The 23041-nt window shown below is 47.9% G+C and overlaps 1 protein-coding gene across 1 annotated transcript in view; it reads right to left on the reverse strand.

The window, feature by feature from the left end:
- LOC111953336 (transcriptional activator GLI3-like) overlaps nucleotides 1-23041 on the reverse strand; it is a 151443-nt gene that overhangs the window by 79220 nt on the left and 49182 nt on the right. The window contains 1 exon segment of the mRNA XM_070435400.1: nucleotides 3682-3951. Coding sequence (XP_070291501.1) covers nucleotides 3682-3951 — 270 coding nt within the window.

Consider the following 23041-nt stretch of genomic DNA (forward strand, 5'->3'; position numbering starts at 1 on the left):
CCAGCCATAGATCTCTACTGTACTTCCACCTTGCTATTTGTTTTAGAAGCCCTGGTCTAAGAGGTCTCAGAGGTGAGACATGGACAAGGCTTTGGTGTGAGGATTACCAGCTGGAGGTGCTTGGCCTTGGATCCTGATTCCAGACAGCAGACTATTACGCTGATATGTTCCCTCTTCTACTTCAGCTATAAGAGTCTGTCTCGGTCCACACAATGACCTAGTCATCACAGACACACACGCAACCACCAAACAGCCTTGGTTGTTAAGCAACCAACCAACATACTTAAGGATTGTTTCAACAGCTTAGTGCTTTTCCTTCCCTCCCCAGTCGCCTTCCTTTGACAAAACATCTTCTGATGTTTCAATACTGTTTGGAATGGTACTGAACATAAGAAAGCCGACCATTGAAGAGGATACGCTTCACGATCCCGTAACGGGAACTGTTTTGACTGGCCGAGGAGGATGGGGGCGAACGAGTGTTTAAGAAAAAGACAAACACTTGAAGGAAGAAGAGGGATCCCGGAGGAGGGAGAGAGCGGAGCCGACGGACGGATCTCCAGCAAGTGTTCCACTGTTGCTGAGGCCCACTGACCCGCTAATCAGCCCACGATGTAAACAGATGTCGCTAGCGCCGCAGCCCGCCGCACTAACGTCCTCACAATACACACGTTCTCGTAATACAGAKATCTTTAAAAAAGAAAACAAGTCTCTCTCTCTTTCTTATTAATCCTCCTCCCCAATCCTTSCTCCTCCTTATCCAGGCGAAAGCCCCACGTATTAGTGTTGTGGTAAGCAGGATATGGACTCTTAGTGCTTACTCTCCAGTGTTTGCCCAAGAAAAGCGGCTAAGAAGCTAGGCATCACCGCGATTTAGCTAATGCACACAATAGGGCCTATTTTTCCTTAATGCCTCCTCCTTTATGTGGGCAAGTGGGTGTAAAGATGAGAGTAAACACAAACATCAGAGTCTTATAGGCCTCAGACAGGGGAGTGGGAGAGAGCACAGAAGGGGSTGCTTGAAAAGGAAAGATTTGCGAAGAGAAGCAGCGACCTCTAAAYAGAACACAAACTCCACTCCCCCTCCTCCGACCCCCAGTATCCACCCTCCTCTTCTTCTCAACACCCACCACAACGCGTATCACCACCACAGCTATGACCATGACGACCCGGCAGTCCAGGTGCGCTTGAGGCTGCAGGTGTTGGCGCGTTTAACCGCATTAAGCACTGACAGTACAACGGAGGGAAGAGTAATCGCATTTACCTGGTTGTCGGCCGCAGCCAGGCCGTGCGGCGCCCCGCGCTCTGCAAGCACAGCACAAAGACCCATGCTCCCCTCTCCATCACCCTCACAGGCACAACATACACCTGGGATACATTTAGGGAGGTGACAGTCAGTCAGAGACCCCAGGGGAGAGGGAGTGTTGGGGGCGTGGACCGTGGAAGTAGGTTTGGGAGGGGTTCAACCAAGCACAGGGTCAATGTTCTTCACACCTCTGGGGCTAGTGGTGGTGGTGGTGTGGCAGAGCCATGGGGCTCCGTGTTCAAAGGGGCTGGAGGCTGCTTTGGGGGGGGGGGGGTTCTTGCCCTTTCCTGACCCCCAGACTGAAGGCACCATGAGGGGCTGAGGTGGAGGCTCTGGAGCCTGGTCCTGGGTCTTGCCTGGGTCCAATCAGAGAGAATGGGACCGGGCCGACCGGCAGGCGCCTTCAGGGACACCTCGTGTTCCCCACACCTGGTACCAGAGGAAGCCATTTTACACAGCCCCCCGGCCTGCTCTCTTCTCTGACCTCTGGTCGTAATTCTTTCTGAACTGAGTCAGGGTCAGGGCACGTCCCAAGGACATCCATTTACTTTACACTCCACCCTCCGAGGAAAAAACGACTGTCTTCACATTTCAGCATGTACTCCAGTTGTACTTTTCTACTGAACMTCACTTGAACTTAGTCATCTCAATTCGGTAAAATAATTGCCTGTGTGCTAAAACATTGGGATGGAATTGATACTTTTATCAATTTCTGAGTCCAAGAAAGAGAGTGAGAGCGYGAGAGAGAGAAAGAAAGAGAGAGAAACAGAACGGGGGGGGCTATAGCACCAGTCATCTCTCTATCCACTCTGCCCTCTCCCTGGTCTGATTGCTGTCCTGCGGCCCAGGAGGCCCCCAAGTGGAAAGAATGGAGCCCTTTGAGGCTCTACGACCCCTTTGACTTTTCCTGCTTCTTCTGAACTCTCCATTTCAGACTCTGACTTTTACGCATGACCCTGAGGCTCTGCCACCCCTCACTGTGACCCCCAACCACCCCCACCCACCCATCCCCCCAAGCCCTCGCCCCTAGTTCCACTTGGCTTCAGTAGGCTTAAACCCCCTACCCCAAGTGCTCACCCCCAGTGCTCACACACACACACACTCACAATCAAAAGTGGCAGTCCTGCTGAGCTAAGACCGGGCTGTAATCGACAGTAATGTTCTGCTTGCGAGGATCCTGTCCACTATACCAATGAACAGAGCCAGGGCCTGACTTTAAGTAACCTTTCAGATTAGTACTATAGCTCTGTGGTGGATGGAAGCACCAGTGCACAAAGGAGACGCCGGCTTATGAACTAACTAAATAAATAGWGTTACAGTAAAGAAACAGAGCCGGAGCCAGAGCAAGGGACAGAGAGACCTTTTCATTACGGCCTGCGGATTAAAACCCCTCTGTCAGGCCCAATTCGCAGGCAATGTATCGAAAGTAAACAAACCGTCAGATCAAATCCTGGAGGCCACGTCCATTCAGGCTACGGTGGCGGCGAAATGAACCTCCTAAACAGCCCCCAGCTCTCCACTCATCTGTCTCTCTTTCATTCGATTACTACATCTTTCTCTTATTCCTTCTCCCTCTCTCTCTCTCTCTCTCTCTCTCTCTCTCTCTCTCTCTCTCATATTTGATTTTCTATCATTTTTCTGTCATAACCTCAAACCTCATGTACCTCGCTCACTCCTCCCTTTATATATACAGTATCTCTCTCTTCCTCCCGTCTCCCTTTATATATACTGTATCTCTCTCTCTCTTCCTCCCTTCTCCCTTTCTCTCWCCCACAGTCTCTCCYTCCCAGTAAGAGAGAAGGGGGAGGAGGTGGGGGGTTAGTGAGTGTGGTTTGACTGTGAAATGCAGTGTAGTGTAGAGTTGGGGTTTGATGTGTGTGTTGATGAGTGGAAGTGGAGTACTGGGCTCAGACAGGCCCCTAATGAGGGAATTAAGGAGCTGCACTGAATGCTRCACATACTAACTTCCCAGAGAGGGAGCAGCTGATCTGTCAGGCCTAATCAAGCGACTAGCAGCCTTGCCTTCTACCTATTATTCTACAGAACCTTGGTGCCACTGTTCAGAGGGTGTTGGGGGTTCTACAGGCATGTTGTCTTTGAGCCTGCCGCCTCACTCAAGTTACAGTATATTGCTCACAAATACGGTTAATTTTTTGACTTATCATTGATCTCGCCCCCAGTTTTTTTTTATGTAATTATCCATCAATCTATTCAGTAACTCACTGAGACAATTCAAGTTGTCTGATGACCAAAAGCCCCGCTGACACAAACTAAGCGAGTACCCACTACTTTTGGCATCACAAACATTCTCTAACAATCAAATGGAACATCCTATCCAACCCCTCCTCTATAAACGGAGGTCCGTTGTCTGTACTCACCGTAGTGGGAGTCCAGGTATCCGTTGCGAGGGTCCATGGCGAACAGCGTGCCGCGGTACGGGAGGCCGTGGTCGACCAGGTGGGGCAGCGAGCTGTGCAACTCTTTCTTTACCAACGGTGGGCGCTCTTCTGTGGAGGTGGAGGGCTCTTCACCCAGCTTGCTGCCAGGGGGCCCGGGTGTGGGGGCCTGGGTGCTGATGGCATTGCGCCTCTCACGGTGGTGGTGGTGGTGGTGGTGGTGGTGGTACGGCGTGCCCGAGCTCTCATCCTCTGTAAGGGGACAGGGGGGAGAGAGAGGGTAAGGTCCTAACTTATTGAGGGTACATACACCATAATTGATCCCTGTACATTTAAAGCTACTGTACAGAGCCTGAAGTCTGCTGAAGTCTTCTCAACCTGTCCTGAATGCCTTTGGTGGTGAAGGGTAGTAGTTTCACAGTCAGTAGAATTATGAATTACGGATGCTGCCGTCAAGGGGAATTTCTTTACCTCTCAGAGTCAATACACACACACAAATTAGATAATGTAGCATACTCCTATGAGGGGCAGGGGATTTGTTTTGTACGCATGCAACCAACCAAGTATGCACGGTGGGTCTTCCCTGCAAATCCACGCTGGTTTGGTCTCCATATAAGCCAGCTGAACGTGTGAGTTCTGAAGCAGAAGACAGCTCAAGCCAATAGGACTCAAGCAGAAGACAGCTCAAGCCAATAGGACTCAAGCAGAAGACAGCTCAAGCCAATAGGACTCAAGCYGAAGACAGCTCAAGCCAATAGGACTCAAGCAGAAGACAGCTAAAGCCAATAGCACTCATCTCTGGTGCTCTCACCAACTAAACGAACCCCCTGCATCACAGCCACATTCAGGGGGAGCGATTCCCAAGTCGGAACTTAAAGTCAGCCTCGTCTGTTCCTTTTATAAAATAAATGGATTCCCATGGAGAAGGCAACCGGGTCTTTCCGCCTGCATTCCAAACTGCCCATTAAGCGGCCTCATGGTATCAACCCCCCCCCCSCCCKCCCCCCCCCCACCACCACKCCACACCCCACTTTCTCCACACACCCTCTCTGCCAGAGTAATCTCTTTCTCTCTCTATTTCTCTCTCCAGGTGAAGGAGAGCTTTCTCCACACACCCTCTCTGCCAGAGTAATCTCTTTCTCTCTCTATTTCTCTCTCCAGGTGAAGGAGAGAAACTAAGCGGAGAGATGGAAAGGCGGAGAGTCCCCCTGAGAAGCTATCCCTGGTGTGCTGGGTTAGTGGGGATGAAAGTGAAGAGAGTTCAAGGGCTGAGCTGCTTTGGAAAGAATGTACCTTTGACCTGACCACTGACCCTGGCCTTCATGGGGTCACATGGTACCTGACCTGGTGAGTGCTACTGTACAGACTAGTTCTGAGTAGTCCCTGAAGTGAGCATACTCTGGGCACTCTTCATGTAACACTAACTCCTACACACTTGAATAGTGTCCAAGAAATGATGAATGTTGAGCTTTATTGTAAATAAAAGGAGATTATTCCTATCATCTGTACCTTAGTATGATTATGATCAATTACTACATTTTAACATGCTTAGGTTAATGTTTTGTATGATCGGAAGTTTTACACTGGCTCATCAAAGGTTTTACACTGGCTCATCGAAAGTTTTACACGGCTCATCGAAAGTTTTACACTGGTTCATTGAAAGTTTTACACTGGCTCATTGAAAGTTTACACTGGCTCATCAAAGGTTTTACACTGGCTCATTGAAAGTTTTACACTGGCTCATTGAAAGTTTTACACTGGCTCATCAAAGGTTTTACACTGGCTCATCGAAAGTTTTACACTGGCTCATCGAAAGTTTTACACTAGCTCATCGAAAGTTTTACACTGGCTCATCTAAAGTTTTACACTGGCTCATCTAAAGTTTTACACTGGCTCATCTAAAGTTTTACACTGGTTCATTTAAAGTTTTACACTGGCTCATCAAAAGTTTTACACTGGCTCTAGCCGTATGCGCTTCAGAACTATTGCAGAACCGGTTTGATTCAGTCACATACAATTTTGTCTTCCTAAATGCCTCAAATCCATCCTATTCCTCCATCCTGATCCAGAGAGTCCACTGAGTTTGGCCTTATCTTGACTGAGCAACAGATCCACTTCATTGGAGGCTGCTGGGAAATCTCCTCTGGTCCAGCCCTGGTTCCTGGTTGATTCGGTGCCCCCTGTTGCTCTCTCTTTTCTAACGTCTCACTGAGGGCCCTGACAGAGTGCCGACGCCAAAGGTTCTGTAGCATTTACCAGCCTAGCGCTGTAAGGCCCCCCTATGAACTGGAGGCAATGGAGAACTGCAGCCCTTCAAAAGCCCATTAAGTGCAGAGGAGAGGGCTAGATTAAAGAGCGCTACCCCGAGTCGGAGAGCGAGAGGGGTCGAGAGGAGAGCGAAAGAGAGGGAGAACGAGAGACCCCCCTCTCACTCTCCCACGTCCATTACCTGTGTAAGGGCCCAGCCATGCCCGACTGGTGCCACAGCGCTCGGAGCAGCAAATTCCACGAGCCTCAACACAGAACTGACAAACCAGCAAGAGAGCAGAGGCTCATGCTCTCCTCCGCAGGAAATGATAGTGTCAGTTATGATATAAGTATTTAATCCTATACTGCACAGCCCGTGATCTTATTAAGGGAATAATGGCACTTATGCTGTTAAAGCTGGATTAATAGGGGCTGCTCTTGCAAAGCGTAATATTAACATAAAGGGATTTCAGACTCGGGGTTCATCTTCTCGCATGGATTGGATTTGAGGAAGAAAGTGGGGACTGTAAACTGTGCTGGGAGCAACTAGAGCAAAGGACAGGGTTATGCTGCTGAGAGGAGTGTAGGCCGGTATGTACCGAATACTGATCCAGCAGACACAGTGTCGAGGCCGGGAATAATATCTTATGGTAGACCCGGAGAAGATTCTAATTCTTGGTCTAGTTTATTTATGTATTCGCTCCATAGACTTGACATACACAATGTGCTTGTAGCAATAATCTGTGAACATTTGGAAGTGAAGTCAAACTCCCACAAGCCCATGCAGCTAACACCGTCTATGAACTCTTTCTGGAGACAAAATACTTTGGTAATTATTCCCAAAGATATTATTACACTACGTTCCTGTGTCTGTCTTTGGCTTCTTCCCCTTTTCCCCATTTGGGTGTCTTTCTTTCTTTCTCTCCCTCCCTCCCTCCCCCTCCCTCTCTCTTTCCCTCTCAGTGAACTCCAGCCCTACTCACTTATGTCTCGGAGAGGTCAAGCAGCTAATATTTAAATCAAACTATTGTCACTCCAACATTCCTCTCCCCTCCACGTCACCATGGTGAACTGTCATTCTGCCATATACCACCTTAAATGGGTTCATTATTTCAGTGTATACCACCTTAAATGGGTTCATTATTTCAGTATATACTACCTTGAATGGGTTCATTATTTCAGTGTATACCACCTTAAATGGGCTCATTATTTCAGTGTATACCACCTTAAATGGGTTCATTATTTCAGGATATACCACCTTAAATGGGTTCATTATTTCAGTGTATACTACCTTAAATGGGTTCATTATTTCAGTGTATACCACCTTAAATGGGTTCATTATTTCAGTGTATACCACCTTAAATGGGTTCATTATTTCAGTGAATACCACCTTAAATGGGTTCATTATTTCAGTGAATACCACCTGTAATGAGTAATTATTTCAATGTATACCACCTTTAATGGGTTCATTATTTCAGTGTATACCACCTTTCATGGGTTCCATATTTCAGTGTATGCCACCTTTAATAGGTACATTATTTCAGTGCATATTACCTAAAATGGGTTCATTATTTCAGTGTATACCACTTTAAAAGGTTAAACAAATACTGGGCAGCAGAAGGTCAAGAACTAAAACTTGAATGGTGAGACTGAAATAGGAGGGATCCCCCAAGACTCAGTCCTATCCCCATTTCTATTTTTTATCCCGGTCACATGTCATCCAACCTAAACGGCTCGAAAACTTMTTTATATTTTACTTGACTATACTTGAACTTCATAGGTGCAGTTTACTGATAATGATTATAATATGTATTTTTTGGTCTAATGTATGTCCAATGGTGTTTCATAGTGTATTGCGTTGGATAGCTGGAGGCTTTATAGTCAGTGTTCTCATCCATTGTGGCTGTGCAGCGTACTCTGCCTCTGATGTGGAGGACTCAGGTGTCTGCAAACACTTTGAAAAGCCTGAACTTCAGGAGCACCTCRRCAACCCTGAACACCATCAGCCTCAAASAGACCCTCTTGGCTTTTTCTCTTTCTTCCCTCCCTCATTTTTCATTCCTCTTTTATTCCCTCCCTTTTTCCCATGGTTGCCCCCATCCCGTCCTCCTCTCCTCCACCGGTTCACAAGTCCATTCACCCACAACACAAAGCAGGAGGCCGGTCCTCGGTGGACCAAGGGGAAGCATGCCTCACACACAAAAAAAGGGGAAAAAAGACCTATCCCGGACTCTCTATGGTGATTGAATTTCTTAACATCTTTTCAAAAACTGCTTAAATGCCTGCAGGCGAGAGGAAGAAACAAGCTAATGGTGGATGGGGAGCGCTGAACAAATTTCAGAGCCCTTTCCTGCTCGCGTTTGAGGTTGAAAGCGAGCTCCTGCCTTTCAAGTTTCAAAGTCCTCCTTCCTCCCGCAGTGTCACTGAAGGATTTGAAAAGAAGGTAATTGTGCTCACTGCAGTCCTGATCAGAGTGCACGCCCGGCTCCAGTATTTCAGGAGTTCTCTGCCACTATAATGGAGCCTATGCTCTCTCCATCCTCTCTCCCTGGCATTCTCTCTCCTCTCCTCTCCTCCTCTCTTCTCTCCTATCCATCTCTCTCTATCGACTCTCTCTCTCTCTATCCACCTTACCTTTTTCCCCCCCTCTCTCTCTCATTCTTTCTTTTTCKTATCTCACTTTCTCTCAGTGTCTCTTTCTCACTTTCTCTCTCTCACTCTCTATCTCTCTTTCTCGCCCAGCCAGCCGCTCATTAAATCCTAATGCCCAGGTTTTTCCCCTTTTTATGTTGGGGCCTTCCATTGTAAAAGGCTTCTCTGGATACCTTCAGAGAAAGCCCCATGCTTGAGCAGGGGAGGAGAGGGCCTTTAATGGAAGGGGGAAAAGGAGGAGGGAACGAATACAACAAATGACAAAATGAAACATATAAAAGAGATAATGAGGAATGGAGTGGAGCCAACTCCTTAGAGGAGGGGGAAAGAGYCCGAGAGAGAGAGATAGAGAGAGTTGGGCCCTGGGACAAGGGAGCTGAAGTTAAGGGTGCCTGGCTGATTCAAAGTAATGAGAGGGAGCGAAGACAAAAAGCCTCTGCTTCGGAGGGAGTTGGTGTTTCTCAAAGGCAGCCGTTGTGTAGAACAAGGGTCGGAGTGCCAATCTGCTCCTGCCTCTCAGACATTTGATTTGGTACTCTACAGCCAACACCATGTAGGAGTCTCCGCTGCCTTAAGCTACGACATGTGTTTCAGTCAGAGGAACACAAAGGGGCATTTTCATCAGTCTTGCACATTCTACCCCCGAACTGGCTTTGTTGTGCGAAACCTTTACCATCGAGGAGGTGTCGTTTGCCTCTGAACAAGCGCCAGCGACACAACAACCATTCTCCTCCACCTGCAAAAATGTGCAAGCCGTGTTGTCGGTGGCACGGTGATGGGGTTTGGCTGAGGAACCCGACAAAGGGGGGAAAAGATGAGAAGAGGAGTGGAGGAAAACACAAAACACTTCTTCAAAGCTCCTCTCCTCCTGTGCGATAATCTCTCTTTCCGTCTTCTTTCTTTCTCTTGCAAATCAACTCCCGCGAAAAAGAATGAAGACTGCCCAATTAAACAATGAGAGGGAGGCAAACATTTCAGCGGCTGGCTAGAGTTTAATAAGAGCGTAGCAGCTACCTCTCCAAGCGGCTTAGGAAGAGCTCGCTGTACATGGCACCTGCGCTATAGAGAGAGGGAATCACTCACGATTAGCAGCGCAGGCTGAAAGAAGAGACAGAGAGAGAACCTTCAAACTCCACCAAGAGGAGGATTCGCAAACACAACAAGAGAAGAGAAGAGAAGGGGGAAGATTAGTGCAATTGTGTGGGGTATTTTTCTGATCAACTTTTTGGCTGCCGGTCCCATAGGATGCAGGTTTTGCCAGAATGGTTTCTTTTAGCCACCGCTGAGGGAGCTTCAGTGGTATCTCCCACAACAGAGTTCAGTTGTGTATTGTGTTGAAGGTGACTGAGTCTTAATGGAGCTTCTTCCCAATGTCTGTTTACAGTGACATGGAGACGTGTCAAGAAGCTCTTTGCGGAACGTCACGACACTAGCACAACATCTCAGAGGATCCTGTGTGCTTAACCTCACAAGGCACGATCTGTGGCATCTTGGACAATCAACTATTGGCCATCTTCCCATTTATCAATCACCAACACAATAGCTGTGGAATTACATGATCTGGATACGATTTATTTTCAGGAGAACAAGCGAGAAAAGTAGACCGTTACCAATCTATAAAATGTAAATAAAAAAGCACTAAAAAGTTAGCTGTTGCGCAACACGCCAGAATTCACTGTCGGTAACGTTCAGCCCTTGTCTTATTTCCCCTCTGCAGAGTGGTCCCATAGTGGCGCATTATGTAAATACAGCTGCTGTGAGTGATGCTTAGAGTAATTGCAGTGAGAAGCGGTGGGCAGGTCGGGAAGATTCCTGATTTCCCCCACAGCTCGACTGCTGCTCTCCTCGATATTCATCTCGGCTAATTTCGACGGCTCCCACGTCTCAATTTGGCTCGGCGGCACACCGCCCCCTCCCCTCGGCATCCCCAGACCCCATCTCCCCGGCCCGGAGTCCCACACCCCTCACTCCGCCGCTGGGGCTCTGCTGGGACCCTACCAGGGGCCCCTGGCTCTCAGTCCCAGCCCATAGCCTAAAGGGGAGAGGAATCAAAATAAATCTAGGCTTCTTCCCCCCCTTCCCTTGTCTCTCTGCTCTCCCTGCTCACCTCAAATCAGCCTCACAGCAGGGCCGTGCCTAACACCCACTCCAATCCCTACTGACTACCTTTCATACATCAGGGGCCGGATGCAAGCCATCCGTAGGGCTAGAACCACTCTCTACACCCCCCCCCCAGCCTATTTCATCAGGAGCACATTGTGAAGGAGCAGAGCTACACGGGTCAAAGAGCTGCACGCACTGGCTAAAAAGAACAGTGATGAGTTGGGGCCATGCCTTTTTGAATTTTTAAGAATTTCACTCAAAGGGCACCTTGACTCATATACTCTTTTAAGAATCCAACCGAGGAGATGCATTTGCTCAGTGCTCGAAACCACAAACGCAATAACGAAGTCTGACCAGCATTGACATTGCTTCATATTCAACTAACAAGGTCATCAGCATCCGACAACCTTGTCTGTTATCCTTATTGACCTCCTGTCTTCCACCACAATATAATATGATTGTGATACCGTACAGCTATGACAGAAGTGTGACTGGACTGGACGGGCTGGATGGGCTGCTAACTGGGTCTGTTAGGGTAGGGCGTGGATTCAGGCATGGCTCCCAGCCCACCAGGCCGGACTAGGCCAGCTTTCCACTGGGCCGGAGCATTGGAATCCCACTTCTGACGCCACTGTGATCCGGACGGGGCCTGTGGCACTCAGATTAGGAGGCGCTCGCCAAGAGAACATGGACACCCAGCCAAAGCAAGGAGGTGGGGAAGTGCCAACCAACAGTTAGAGCGAAATAAAAAACAGTTACAGTGAATTAGATCCAAATGTCACTGTGGTGAATTCTCACCTAACAAGACAGAATTATTAAAAGACATAATACATTTATCTCACTATAGTTTCTACAAACTTTATGAAGAGTTTTTTTCATGGCTGCCTCTCAGAGCTGCTTTTCAACACATTCAGCTGGATGATGTGTGTGTGTGTGTGTGTGTGTGTGTGTGTGTGTGTGTGTGTGTGTGTTGTGTGTGTGTGTGTGTGTGTGTGTGTGTGTGTGTGGTGTGTTGTGTGTGTGTGTGTGTGTGTTGTGGTGTGTGTGTGTGGTGTGTGTGGCTGAATAGATGCGAGGCGATCAGGCAGCAGGCTCCATTAAGACAGTTAGCCATGCTTACTAGTCAGAGGGATAATTAGACACTTCAAAGGCACCTGCCCACTGCCGTCCCAGAGGGGAATAGAATCGCCCGCATCCTCCTCCCCCTCCCCCCCTGCCCCATTTAAAAGCATGTTAACTCCTATCTGAGGCTACAGGCTAATTTAAACTTTGACATTGATATCTGAGAATGAGAGGATCAGCCGTTGTTTAGCTGGAACCGGATTACCTCCCTCATCCCCCCCCCCCCCCCCTCCCTTCGTCCTCTGCCGCCCTCCTCCCCCACATCTACCACCCTCCCACACCCGCTCTCTCTCTCTGTCAGGCCGGGTGGATGGTGGATTCATTAATTTGCCCGCTGCTAAGCAGTTTATCAATGACTGGTAAATGTCTCAGGCTCTGAGTGGCACATCCATCGCTTGGTTCTTCTCCCTGTCCCTCTCTCCCTCTCCCCAGCTCAGTGGCCATGGTGATTAGGGTTCTTCTCCCTGTCCCTCTCTCCAGCTCAGTGGCCATGGTGATTAGGGTTCTTCTGATGTTAAATCCAATGTATGGATCAGTCCACTGCCCTGGCCGGTACTCACTTAGTTAGCTGTTGATCTATTCTGGCTGTAACTACCTGCTTAACAGCTCAACCAACAGTGTAGAGGTCGAATCAAAGTGTTTGAAGTACATTCAGCAATTTCTATAGAGACAGGGCAGTTTTGTAATAGTTTCCAGTAGCCATTTTTTGCGCTTTCAGGCATAATTTTGCGAAATGAAAATAAATTCTACACACAAATGACCTCTCACACCCAGTAACCATTCCAGGGAACCAATCAGGTGCGAGCTTCGCTGACCTCTGACCTGCCATGTGGAGGAGAGGTGTTAAGAGTTAACTCAAGGCTGTAACCTCTCATTGGTTGTGGTCTTGACGCTCTCTGTTCAATGTCTACATTACAGGTTGAATCAGGGGCTTTGTGCGAGTGTGACGGATTTGGGTTAAACGCACAACATGCCCGAGCTCCTTTGATACGGCAGCTGTTAACGCTTCCCGTTTCTCACCCGCCGCATTCAGACATACGGGCTCTTTTTACAGGGAGAGCATGAGAATCAGAATTCCAAACTACATGCCAAACGTCATAAAAATAACACGACCAAACAGATTTCTGTACCGCTTGCCCAAAGCCATAAACACAACCCTGCCCGGCAACCAGGGGCTCTGAACACTCTGAACACATCCAGTCACCTGAAAAAAAACGGGAAAAAAGAAAACCCGCTTCAAGGTAAATCGACATTCTCTACCTTGACACGATAATCATTTGAAAGTCATCAGTTGATTTACCATGCCGTTTTTCCTCACTTTTCCTGACAGCTCAAGACTTGCTTCTTCCCGTCAAAGTCTCTGCGTCGACCAATCACGGGCAACAATGAATCCTTTTACAAAGATATCAATCTTCATTTACTCTACACAACCCTCATTATAGAGCAGATTTGGATAACTTCTGCCACCAACTGCAGTTCATTTCCCCCCTCCTGTGATCTAGGGGTCGTCCCATGTCATTTCAGCAAGTCATGACACCCACCACCTCAGATGGTTCTGAACTTGTTTCTGTAGTTAGAAACGGAGAAAAGTAGCTAATTGATTGCACCCTAATTGGCCATTTTAATTTATAGGATACTGTAGTAGCTAACATCCGATTTGGACCAAACCTTTTTGTAACAGTGAGTAAGACATCAAAATAAATGGTTTTCGAGCTTCATATGGATTCTGGATGCAATCAATTAGCTTAAATTTAGCTTAAACTCAAATTATATTTCAACAAAATCATGTTGCAGGAATGCCATTCTTATCTGTTTCTAACAACAGAAACTATTTCAGAATAATCTGAAGTGGTGGGTGTCGAGTTCCTCTTTCTTCAGCTTTTTGAGGTGGAACAACCCCTAAGGAGGGAGTAACCACTCCGTAAACAGCACGTAATTCAGCCCCCCAAAACACCTAGGTGAAGCGCGGACCCCATCATTACACTGTCGCAGGCAGCCATAGAAGCCGTAGAGATTAAAGGATCAGACTCAACCACAGTCTGGAGCTGAGGAGAGGTGGGAGGTGGAGAAGGTGGCTAGAGGYAAAAAAGCACAATCTTTCTCCCTATGATTAGATAGACAACTTAGTCAAAGCCAGGCCACCATGCTAGAGACGGAGAATGGGAGAGATTTTGCTTTGTAAAGCTTCGACAATTACTAAATGTTGTAAATCAAATCAAATCAAATTTTATTAGTCACATACACATGGTTAGCAGATGTTAATGCGAGTGTAGCGAAATGCTTGTGCTTCTAGTTCCGACAGTGCAGTAATAACCAACAAGTAATCTAACCCTAACAATTTCCACCAACTACTACCTTATACACACACACCAAGTGTAAGGATAAAGAATAGTGTACATAAGATATATGAATGAGTGGTGTACAGAACGCATAGGGCAAGATTCCAGTAAATGGTAATACGAGTACGTATATAACATTGAGATGAATTACTGTAGGGATGTAAACATAAAGTGGCATAGTTTTAAAGTGGCTAGTGGTACATGTATTACATAAAGATGGCAAGATGCAAGTAGATGACTATAAGAGTACAGTATATACATATGAGATGCGTAATGTAGGGTAGTAAACATTATAGTTAAGTTGGCATTGTTTAAAGTGGCGACTAGTGTACATTTTAACATAATTTCCATCAATTCCCATTTTAAGAGTGGCTGGAAGTTGAGTCAGTATGTTGGCACGGCCGCTAAATGTAGTGGTTGCTGTTTAACCAGTCTGATGCCTTGAGATAGAAGCTGTTTTTCAGTCTCTCGGTCCGCTGCTTTGATGCAAACCTGTACTGACCTCGCCTTCTGATGATAGCGGGTGAACAGCAGTGGCTATGGTGCGTTGTTGTCCTTGATGATCTTTATGGCCTTCCTGCTTGACACGGGTGGTGTAGGTGTCCTGACGAGGGCAGTAGTTTGCCCCCCGGTGGGGTAGCGTTCTGCAGACCTCACTACCCTCTGGAGAGCCTTAACGGTTGTGTGGCGGAGCATGCCGTACCATGCGGTGATACAGCCCGACAGGATGCCTCGATTTGTGGCTCTGTAGAAGTTTGTGAGGCTTTTTGACAAGCCGGAAATTTCTTCAAGCCTTCCTGAGGTTGAAGAGGCGCTGCTGCCCTTCTTCACACGCTGTCTGCTTTGGTTGGTACCAATTAAATTTGGTCCGTGATGTGTACACCGAGGACTTTAAAACTTTCCACCTTCTCTCACACTGGACCCGTCGTCTGGATAGGGGGTGCCCCTCTGCTGGTTCCTTGAAGTCCACAATCATCTCCTTTGTTTTGTTGACGTGAGTGTGAGGATTATTCTTTCCTGACCACCACACTCCGAGCCCTCACCTCCTCCCTGTAGGCCGTCTCGTCTTTGTTGTAAATCAAGCCTACCACGTGTTAGTGTCATCCGCCAAACTTTGATGATTGCAGTTGGAGGCGTGCATGGCACGCAGTCGTGGTGAACAGGAAGCTTAACAGGAGAGGGCTTCAGAACGCACCCTTGTGGGCCCCAGTGTAGGATCAGCGGCGGTGAGATTTGTTACCTACCTCACCCACCTGGGGGCGGCCCGTTCAAGAAGTCCAGGACCCAGTTGCACAGGGCGGATACGGGTCGCAGACCCAAGAGTCTCGAGCTTCGATGACGCAGTCTTGGAGGCTACTATGTGTTAAATGCTGAGCTGTAATCGATACAGCATTCTCACTATGGGTATTCCTCTTGTCCAGATGTTAAGGGCAGTGTGCAGGTGTGGTGGATTTCGTGTCGTCTTGTGGAACTATTGGTCGGTAAGCAAATTGAGTGCGTCTAAGGTGTCCGCGTAGGGTGGAGGTGATATGGTCCTTGACTAGTCTCTCAAAAGCACTGCATGATGACGGAAGGAGGCTACGGGCGGTAGTCGCTTTAGCTCAGTTACCTTAGCTTTCTTGGAACAGGAACAATTGGTGCGCCCTCTTGAAGCATGTGGGGAACAGCAACTGGGAGTAAGGATTGATTGAATATGTCCGTAACACACCAGCCAGGCTGGTCTGCCGCATGCTCTGAGCGACGCGGCTGGGAATGCCGTCTGGCCTGCAGCCCGTTCGAGGTTAACACGTTTAAATGTTTTAACCTTTCCCCCCCCCAACCTCGCGCTGCCATGAAGGAGAGCCCGCCAGTTTTGGTAGGGGGCCGTGTCAGTGCACTGTATTGTCCTCAAAGCGGCAAAAAAGTTGTTTAGCCTGTTCTGGGAGCAAGACATCCTGATCCGCGACGGGCTGTTTTCTTTTTGTAATCCGTGATTGACTGCTAGACCCTGCCCACATACCTCTTGTGTCTAGCTGTTGAATTGCGACTCGATTTTGTCTCTGTACTGGGACTTAGCCTGTTTGATTGCCTTGCGGAGAGAAATAGCTACACTTTTTGTATTGCGTCATGCTTCCGGTCACCTTGCCCTGGTTAAAAGCAGTGGTTCGTGCTTCAGTTTCACGCGAATGCTGCCGTCAATCCACGGTTTCTGGTTTGGGAATGTTTTAATCGTTGCTGTGGGTACGACATCGTCAATGCACTTCCTAATGAACTCGCTCACCGAATCAGCATATTCGTCAATATTGTTGTTGGACGCAATGCGGAACATATTCCAATCCGCTGTGATCGAAGCAGTCTTGAAGTGTGGATTCAGATTGGTCGGACCAGCGTTGAACAACCTGAGCGCGGGAGCTTGTTGTTTTAGTTCTGTTTGTAGGCTGGAATCAACAAAATGGAGTCGTGGTCAGCTTTTCCGAAAGGGGGGCGGGGAGGGCCTTAGTATGCGTCGCGGAATTAGTATAACAATGATTAGGTTTTCCCAGCCCTGGTAGCACAATCGATATGCTGATAGAATTTAGGGAGTTTTGTTTTTAGATTAGCCTTGTTAAAATCCCCAGCTACGATGAATGCAGCCTCAGGGTGTGTGGTTTTCCAGTTTACAAAGAGCAGAAAGTCGTTCAGGCATCGATGTGTCTGCTTGGGGGGAATATATACGGCTGTGATTATGATTGAAGAGAATTCCCTTGGTAGATAATGCGGTCGACATTTGATTGTGAGGAGTTCTAGATCAGGTGAACAGAATGAACTTGAGTTCCTGTGTGTTGTATGATGATCACACCACGTCTCGTTAATCATAAGGCATACCCCCCCGCCCCTCTTCTTACCAGAAAGATGTTTGTTTCTGTCGGCACGATGCATGAAAGAAACCAGCTGGCTGCACCGACTCCGTTAGCGTCTCTTGAGTTAGCCATGTTTCCGTGAAGCAGAGCACGTTGCAATCCCTGATGTCTCTCTGGAATGCTACCCGTGCTCGGATTTCATCAACCTTATTGTCAAGAGACTGGACATTGGCGAGTAGTATGCTAGGGAGTGGAGCGCGATGTGCCCGTCTCCGAAGCCTGACCACGAGACCGCCTCGTTCCCCTTTTACGGCGTCGCACATAGGTCGTCGCCGGCTGGGATCAGATCCATTGTATTGGGTGGAAGGCAAAACACTGGATCCGTTTCGGGAAAGTCATATTCCTGGTAGGAACGATGATGAGTTGACGTTAATCATATATTCAGTAGTTCCTCCCGACTGTATGTAATGAAACCTAAGATTACCTGGGGTACCGATGTAAGAAATAACACATAAAAAAGCAAAATACTGCATATTTTCCAAGGAACGCGAAGCGAGGCGGCCATCTCTTTCCGGCGCCGGATAAGGTTTGTCTTGGAAGCTCGCTCCCGCAATCATCCAAAACGGATGGAGTCACACACAATATGGTCCATAGCTGGGCTTATGAAAGGATAAGAGTAGGTAAACAAGGAAACAAGACTATTCTAATCAGAGAGAGAGAGAGAGAGAGAGAGAGGGGGAGGGAGAGAGAGAGAGCAATGAAAGAGTTAGAGGAGTGCAGAGAGGAGAAGGGAGAGGTTAAGGTCAGGGGCTGAAATGATGCATTGTGGGAAAGGAAGTGCTCTTGGGCACATTTCTACGTGAAAGCTAGATGTGCTCTCACTCCATCCTTATTCCTCTCCTCCATCAACCTCAATCACAATCCCTCATTTCTCAGATTTGTCTTCTACTTCTCTGTCACTTTCTTATCACTACTTGTTCTATCACTTTCTCCCCCTTCTCCCTAATACTTTCCTCTCTCTCTCTCTCTCTCCATGTCATACTCATTCTCAATGTCATACTCTCCATATTCCTCTGCCCTTTCTCTCTCTCTCTCTCCCTCACTCCCTCCCTCTCTTTCTGGGAGTATTGCCTCCTGTTGCTGTCCCTTCTCAGTAATGAGATTTACTCCTCTGTGACCTATCCTGTCACTCCGGCCTATGGAATCCTCCTCCTCCTCCTTGCCATCGCCCCAGAGATGTTTCTACCATCAAACTCCCCTCCTCTTTAATCAACCTATTAAATTCCCATTAATCCCAACATTCCACACACACACAGCTGGGATGACCGACCGACACATTGCACTTCTCCGTTTTTCCCCCTAAGGAAAACAGCTTTGTCTTGAGCTCTGTTATGGTTTACATGATCATGACTTGAACACACAGAGGGAATAATCACAGTGTAACATGGTGGGAAAGGACTATTGGGACGTTTGGACGTAAATGTACTTTACATAATGTACAAACACTGTAAGGATAGGAGCTCCTCATTAGGCTAGATGGTTTTGAAACTTTTGCAAACTGTACATACTGTCCTATACGTATTGTATTGTACACCCCTAGATATTTTCTCCCCCATCCCATCTCCTTCCTCTCTTCCCGCCCTTCTTCTCTCCATCCCCTCTTCTCTCTCCACCTCCTTTCTCCCTCCTCTCCCTCCCTTCCTCCCTCCTTCCTCCCCCTCTCCTCCCTCTTTCTCTATCTGAGGCCGGTAGGGTTGAGGCAGCCCTATGCCGTAGCCCCATGCTGAGCTGGTCTAGAGCCAGACCAGAACAAAGAACCCATTGAGCCAGCGGTGCTGCCAGGGCTGGGAAAACGTGGTCCATCTCTCATCTCTTCCTCTACTCGGGTCTGACAGCACCACAGATGAAGTCATGAGGTCGCCAAACAGTTAATAAGCAGAGGAGGCCCATCCTCCTTCAGCTGCCCCCAGAGAGAGAGAGAGAGAAGAGGAGAAGAGAGAGAGTGTGTGTGTGTGTGTGTGTGTGTGTGTGTGTGTGTGTGTGTGTGTGTGTGTGTGTGTGTGTGTGTGGTGTGTGTGTGGTGTGTGTGTGTGTGTGTGTGTGTGTGTGTGTGTGTGTGTGTGTTGTGTGTGTGTTGTGTGTGTGTGTGTGTGTGTTGTGTGTGTGTGAGTGCGAGTGCGACCTCATGGAAAAACCACATGAATTTCACGTGTTCACATGTGATGTCATCTGTTCACATGTGATCTTATTTGACATTAATGTGATAACATGTGATAACATGATACTACACGTGTGAAAACATGATCTGGTGTGAAATAAATGTGACAACATGGGTATGCAAAGATTCAACATGTGATACCATGAAACTACACGTGACAACATTTTAATGTTTTTCAGGTGAAAGTAGAAATTTGATTTACAAATATTTGCGATTACAAATTCCACATGTGAATCTGCAATTCATATGTGAGGTCAAAACATGTTATTCTCCTAACAGGTAAAAAGGTGGTGTTAACATGTGAACTCTACAGTATATTGAATACGTGTGAACATATGGCCTCACGTGTCTCTTTTGTTTTCAAATGTGAACATTTCAGCTCAACATGTGCAAATAGTTATGTGATCACACGTGGAAATCCACATGTGAAACATCATCACATGTGAAGTGTTCCCCAAAAAATGTACATTTTTTTCACACGTGAAATCATGTGGTTTTTCCATAAGGACGTGTGTATCTGCCAGTGTAATTACTTGCATGTGTGAACTAATGACTGTGTGCTTTACTGTACACACCATGTACTGTACTGTAGATAATATTAAATCATCTATTAACTTCTGACACCTAATAACGTTTCATTCCAGATTGTGTTCAATTACTCTGTAAAGGTCATTGTTAAAACATAATGCCATCTAGTGACAGTTGCTCCAGTAGTTTTCTGCTTGACTCCAGTGATAGGGGCGTATGTCCCCCTTTCTCTCTGTCTGACGCGAGACACGTCTCCCCTGGACTGGAGCTGTCGCTGCGAGGCCCAAACTCTCAACATCATTAGGCTCACAGCTTCAGGTGAGACACAGAGAAAGAGAGAAAAAGAGAGAGAGAGAGCGATGGGGGAGGGAGCGGACAGAAAAGTAGGCCTCAGATACAATCTCTGTGTGTGTGTGTGTGTTGTGTGTGCTGTGTGCTGTGTGTGTGTGTGTGTGTGTGTGTGTGTGTGTGTGTGTGTGTGTGTGTGTGTGTTCCTCTGTGCGCGCTTGCATGCTTGCTCCCATTACAGCATATTTATCTCAATAACATTGAATAGGCACGGCCCTTTAACATGCCTTTAGAGTGCCGTTCAGTTGTCAGTGGCCCAGGGCATTGGATTGGCTTGTGTTAGGACCGAGGGGGAGGAGATGGCAAGAGACAGCTATGGCATTGATTAACATGAGAAGGGGCTTGCTCAAGTTCAAACTGCCCGCCCTTCTGTTGTAAGCAACAGCCGTGAGTTCAGTTCTCCCAGACAGTCAGACGTTTCTTCTTCTCTTTTCCAACCCCCCCCTGTCTTCGCTACACATCTGAGTTCAATTCTCCGCGTGCCCCTCCTTTTTTGAAAATCACTCCATCACCTCTTCTCTCCATTCCTCTCCTTCCTGGGTTCCACCGCCTTCCAACAGGCACATCCAAAACTTGAAACGACCTGAGCGTGGAGCTCGTTCCAACATGGATGTCGTTACTTGGTATTTCTTGGAACTGGCTGCCAATCGCGGCAGTTGTCTTCACACTTGAAAACCTGAGCTATTTACGAGGGCCCTGGGAGGGTGCACACACAGCCGACGAGAGAGTGGGAAGAAAAGACGCTTCTCAACCTCCTCTGCTTCTAATCAATCACCAGAAATCACTGCCATGGTTTTACTTTCTTTGATCCTGGCTCCTTTTTCGCACTGCGAGGGGAGAGAGTGGGGGCGGAGAGGCGGAGGGAGAGGAGGAGAGGGAGAGACGGGGGAGGCAGGGGGTCGGGGAGGTCAGAGGGGAGAGATTACAGGGTTTAGGGTGCAAACTAGCACATGGTGCCTGCCCCCTTCCCTCCCCCTCTACCCTTCAACCCTGAAACCTAAGATCAAGTCTTGATTCATTTTCATGCATCTTGATCCGGGGTAAAAGGACACGTTTTACATACAGATGTTTTTGAAAACAAAATTCCAACTTATACACACATCTGCACTCAATCATACATATACCAGCACACACTCTGGACAACAGACAAGTCATTCACAGACACAAAAACACTGTCTCGCCAAAGTTCACATACAGCATAACACACCCTCTCCCTGAAACACAATACTTTTTTACATTTTTTWAAATTTATTTAACCATTATTTAAATAGGCAAGCCAGTTAAGAACAAATTCTTATTTACAATGATGGCCTAACCCGGCCAAACCCTAACCTGTACGACGCTGGGCCAATTGTGCGCCGCCCTATGGGACTCCCAATCACGGCCGATTGTGATACAGCCTGGAATCGAACCAGGGTCTGTAGTGATGCCTCTAGCACTGAGATGCAGTGCCTTAGACCGCTGTGCCATATTAAATGGTTCACACCACACACACACACACACACACACACAACCCACACACACCACACACACACAACACACACACACACACACACACACACACACACACACACACACACACACACCACACCACACACACACACTAGATACTGTCTCTCTCCAAGTCTCACATCCCCCTCTATCTCTCTCATCCAGCAGAGGTAAGCAGGCGCGAGCGAGGGAACAAGAAAAAGAATGAGAGAAAAGAAAGAAAGAGTGAAGAGCGACATGGAGCAATACATTCTGCTGGCAGGGTCAGGACACTCCTGCTTTGTTCCTCTCCGTAGGAGGGAGGTCACTGATGCCTACCGACAAATGGACACAGTGGCAGAATAATCAACTACTGTTTTCCTACTTTKCTACTTTATGTCTTTACGAGGCCCCTGACTGTCTTTCCGTCCGCCCGCCCGCTCGTCTGTCTGTCTCGCTCTCTAAACTACACAGACAATCTAGGTAGAAAGTTGCTCTTAACAACAGGTCTAGGATCAGATTACCCTACTTCCTTTCCTAACCATAACCGTTGAAGGGACAGAATATCTGACCCAGTGTCAGTAGTTAGGGGGAGACTGCTATCCACCTCCTCCGACCTCCTGCACAGACAGGCCAGGCTGATCCCCCTCTGTGAGTATTGAGGATGTTCATTGGTTAAGGTTCATGCTCCTGACCTTGTTGACCCCTGACTTCATAGGCCTTCACGGCTTTCACCATTTCACTGAAAAGGACCCCAGGAGCTCCATTGACAGTATTTTAAAGGTTCATACAAACTATACTAACAGATTATACTGCAATATAATACTACCGGCTGAATTTATAAAATGACCAATACCAAATGTGTTTGCTTCCACTCCCTTTTCGGTAGACATATGAAAGAAGGTGACCCATATTGAACGACTTCACTACATGATGCCAACACCAGAATCTTGAGAAACACCAAGCCCCAGCAAACACTCCTGCCAGATCCCCGCAAGACAGTGGGCATAAGAGAGGTTGCCAAAACACCTCCACCTCCCCCTAACCCCTGAGGGCCCGAGAGAGAGAAAGTGTAGCGATTCAGATTCTGCATGCTACAGTTGAGTACTGCTAAAGGCAGTGCGAGAGGCTATGTGGAAGCAGTGGAGTTTCTTCCCAGTCCAGAGGTGGATGGATGCTGGATGGATCACTGTGGTTCCTGCAGGCAGACATGCAGGCAGGGGGAGGCCAGGCTGGGTTGAGGTTGTCGGGCAGGGCCTGGGCTAGCTAAGGGCCCCTCCGCCCTGACGAGCAGCGGGGCCGCCCTAATCCTGCGCCTCAGGCCCCCGTGAGGCGTCCCTGCCAAAGCCCGTCGCCCCGCTGCTGCAGGAAATTGCCTTCAGTGCAGAGGTCCATGAAACGGCTAACTCACAAGTGGAGTCCACAGCATACTGCACAACTGTGTGTGTGTGTGTGTGTGTGTGTGTGTGTGTGTGTGTGTGTGTGTGTGTGTGTGT

The sequence above is a fragment of the Salvelinus sp. IW2-2015 genome, linkage group LG27, assembly GCF_002910315.2.
Source record: "Salvelinus sp. IW2-2015 linkage group LG27, ASM291031v2, whole genome shotgun sequence".
NCBI lineage: Eukaryota > Metazoa > Chordata > Actinopteri > Salmoniformes > Salmonidae > Salvelinus > Salvelinus sp. IW2-2015.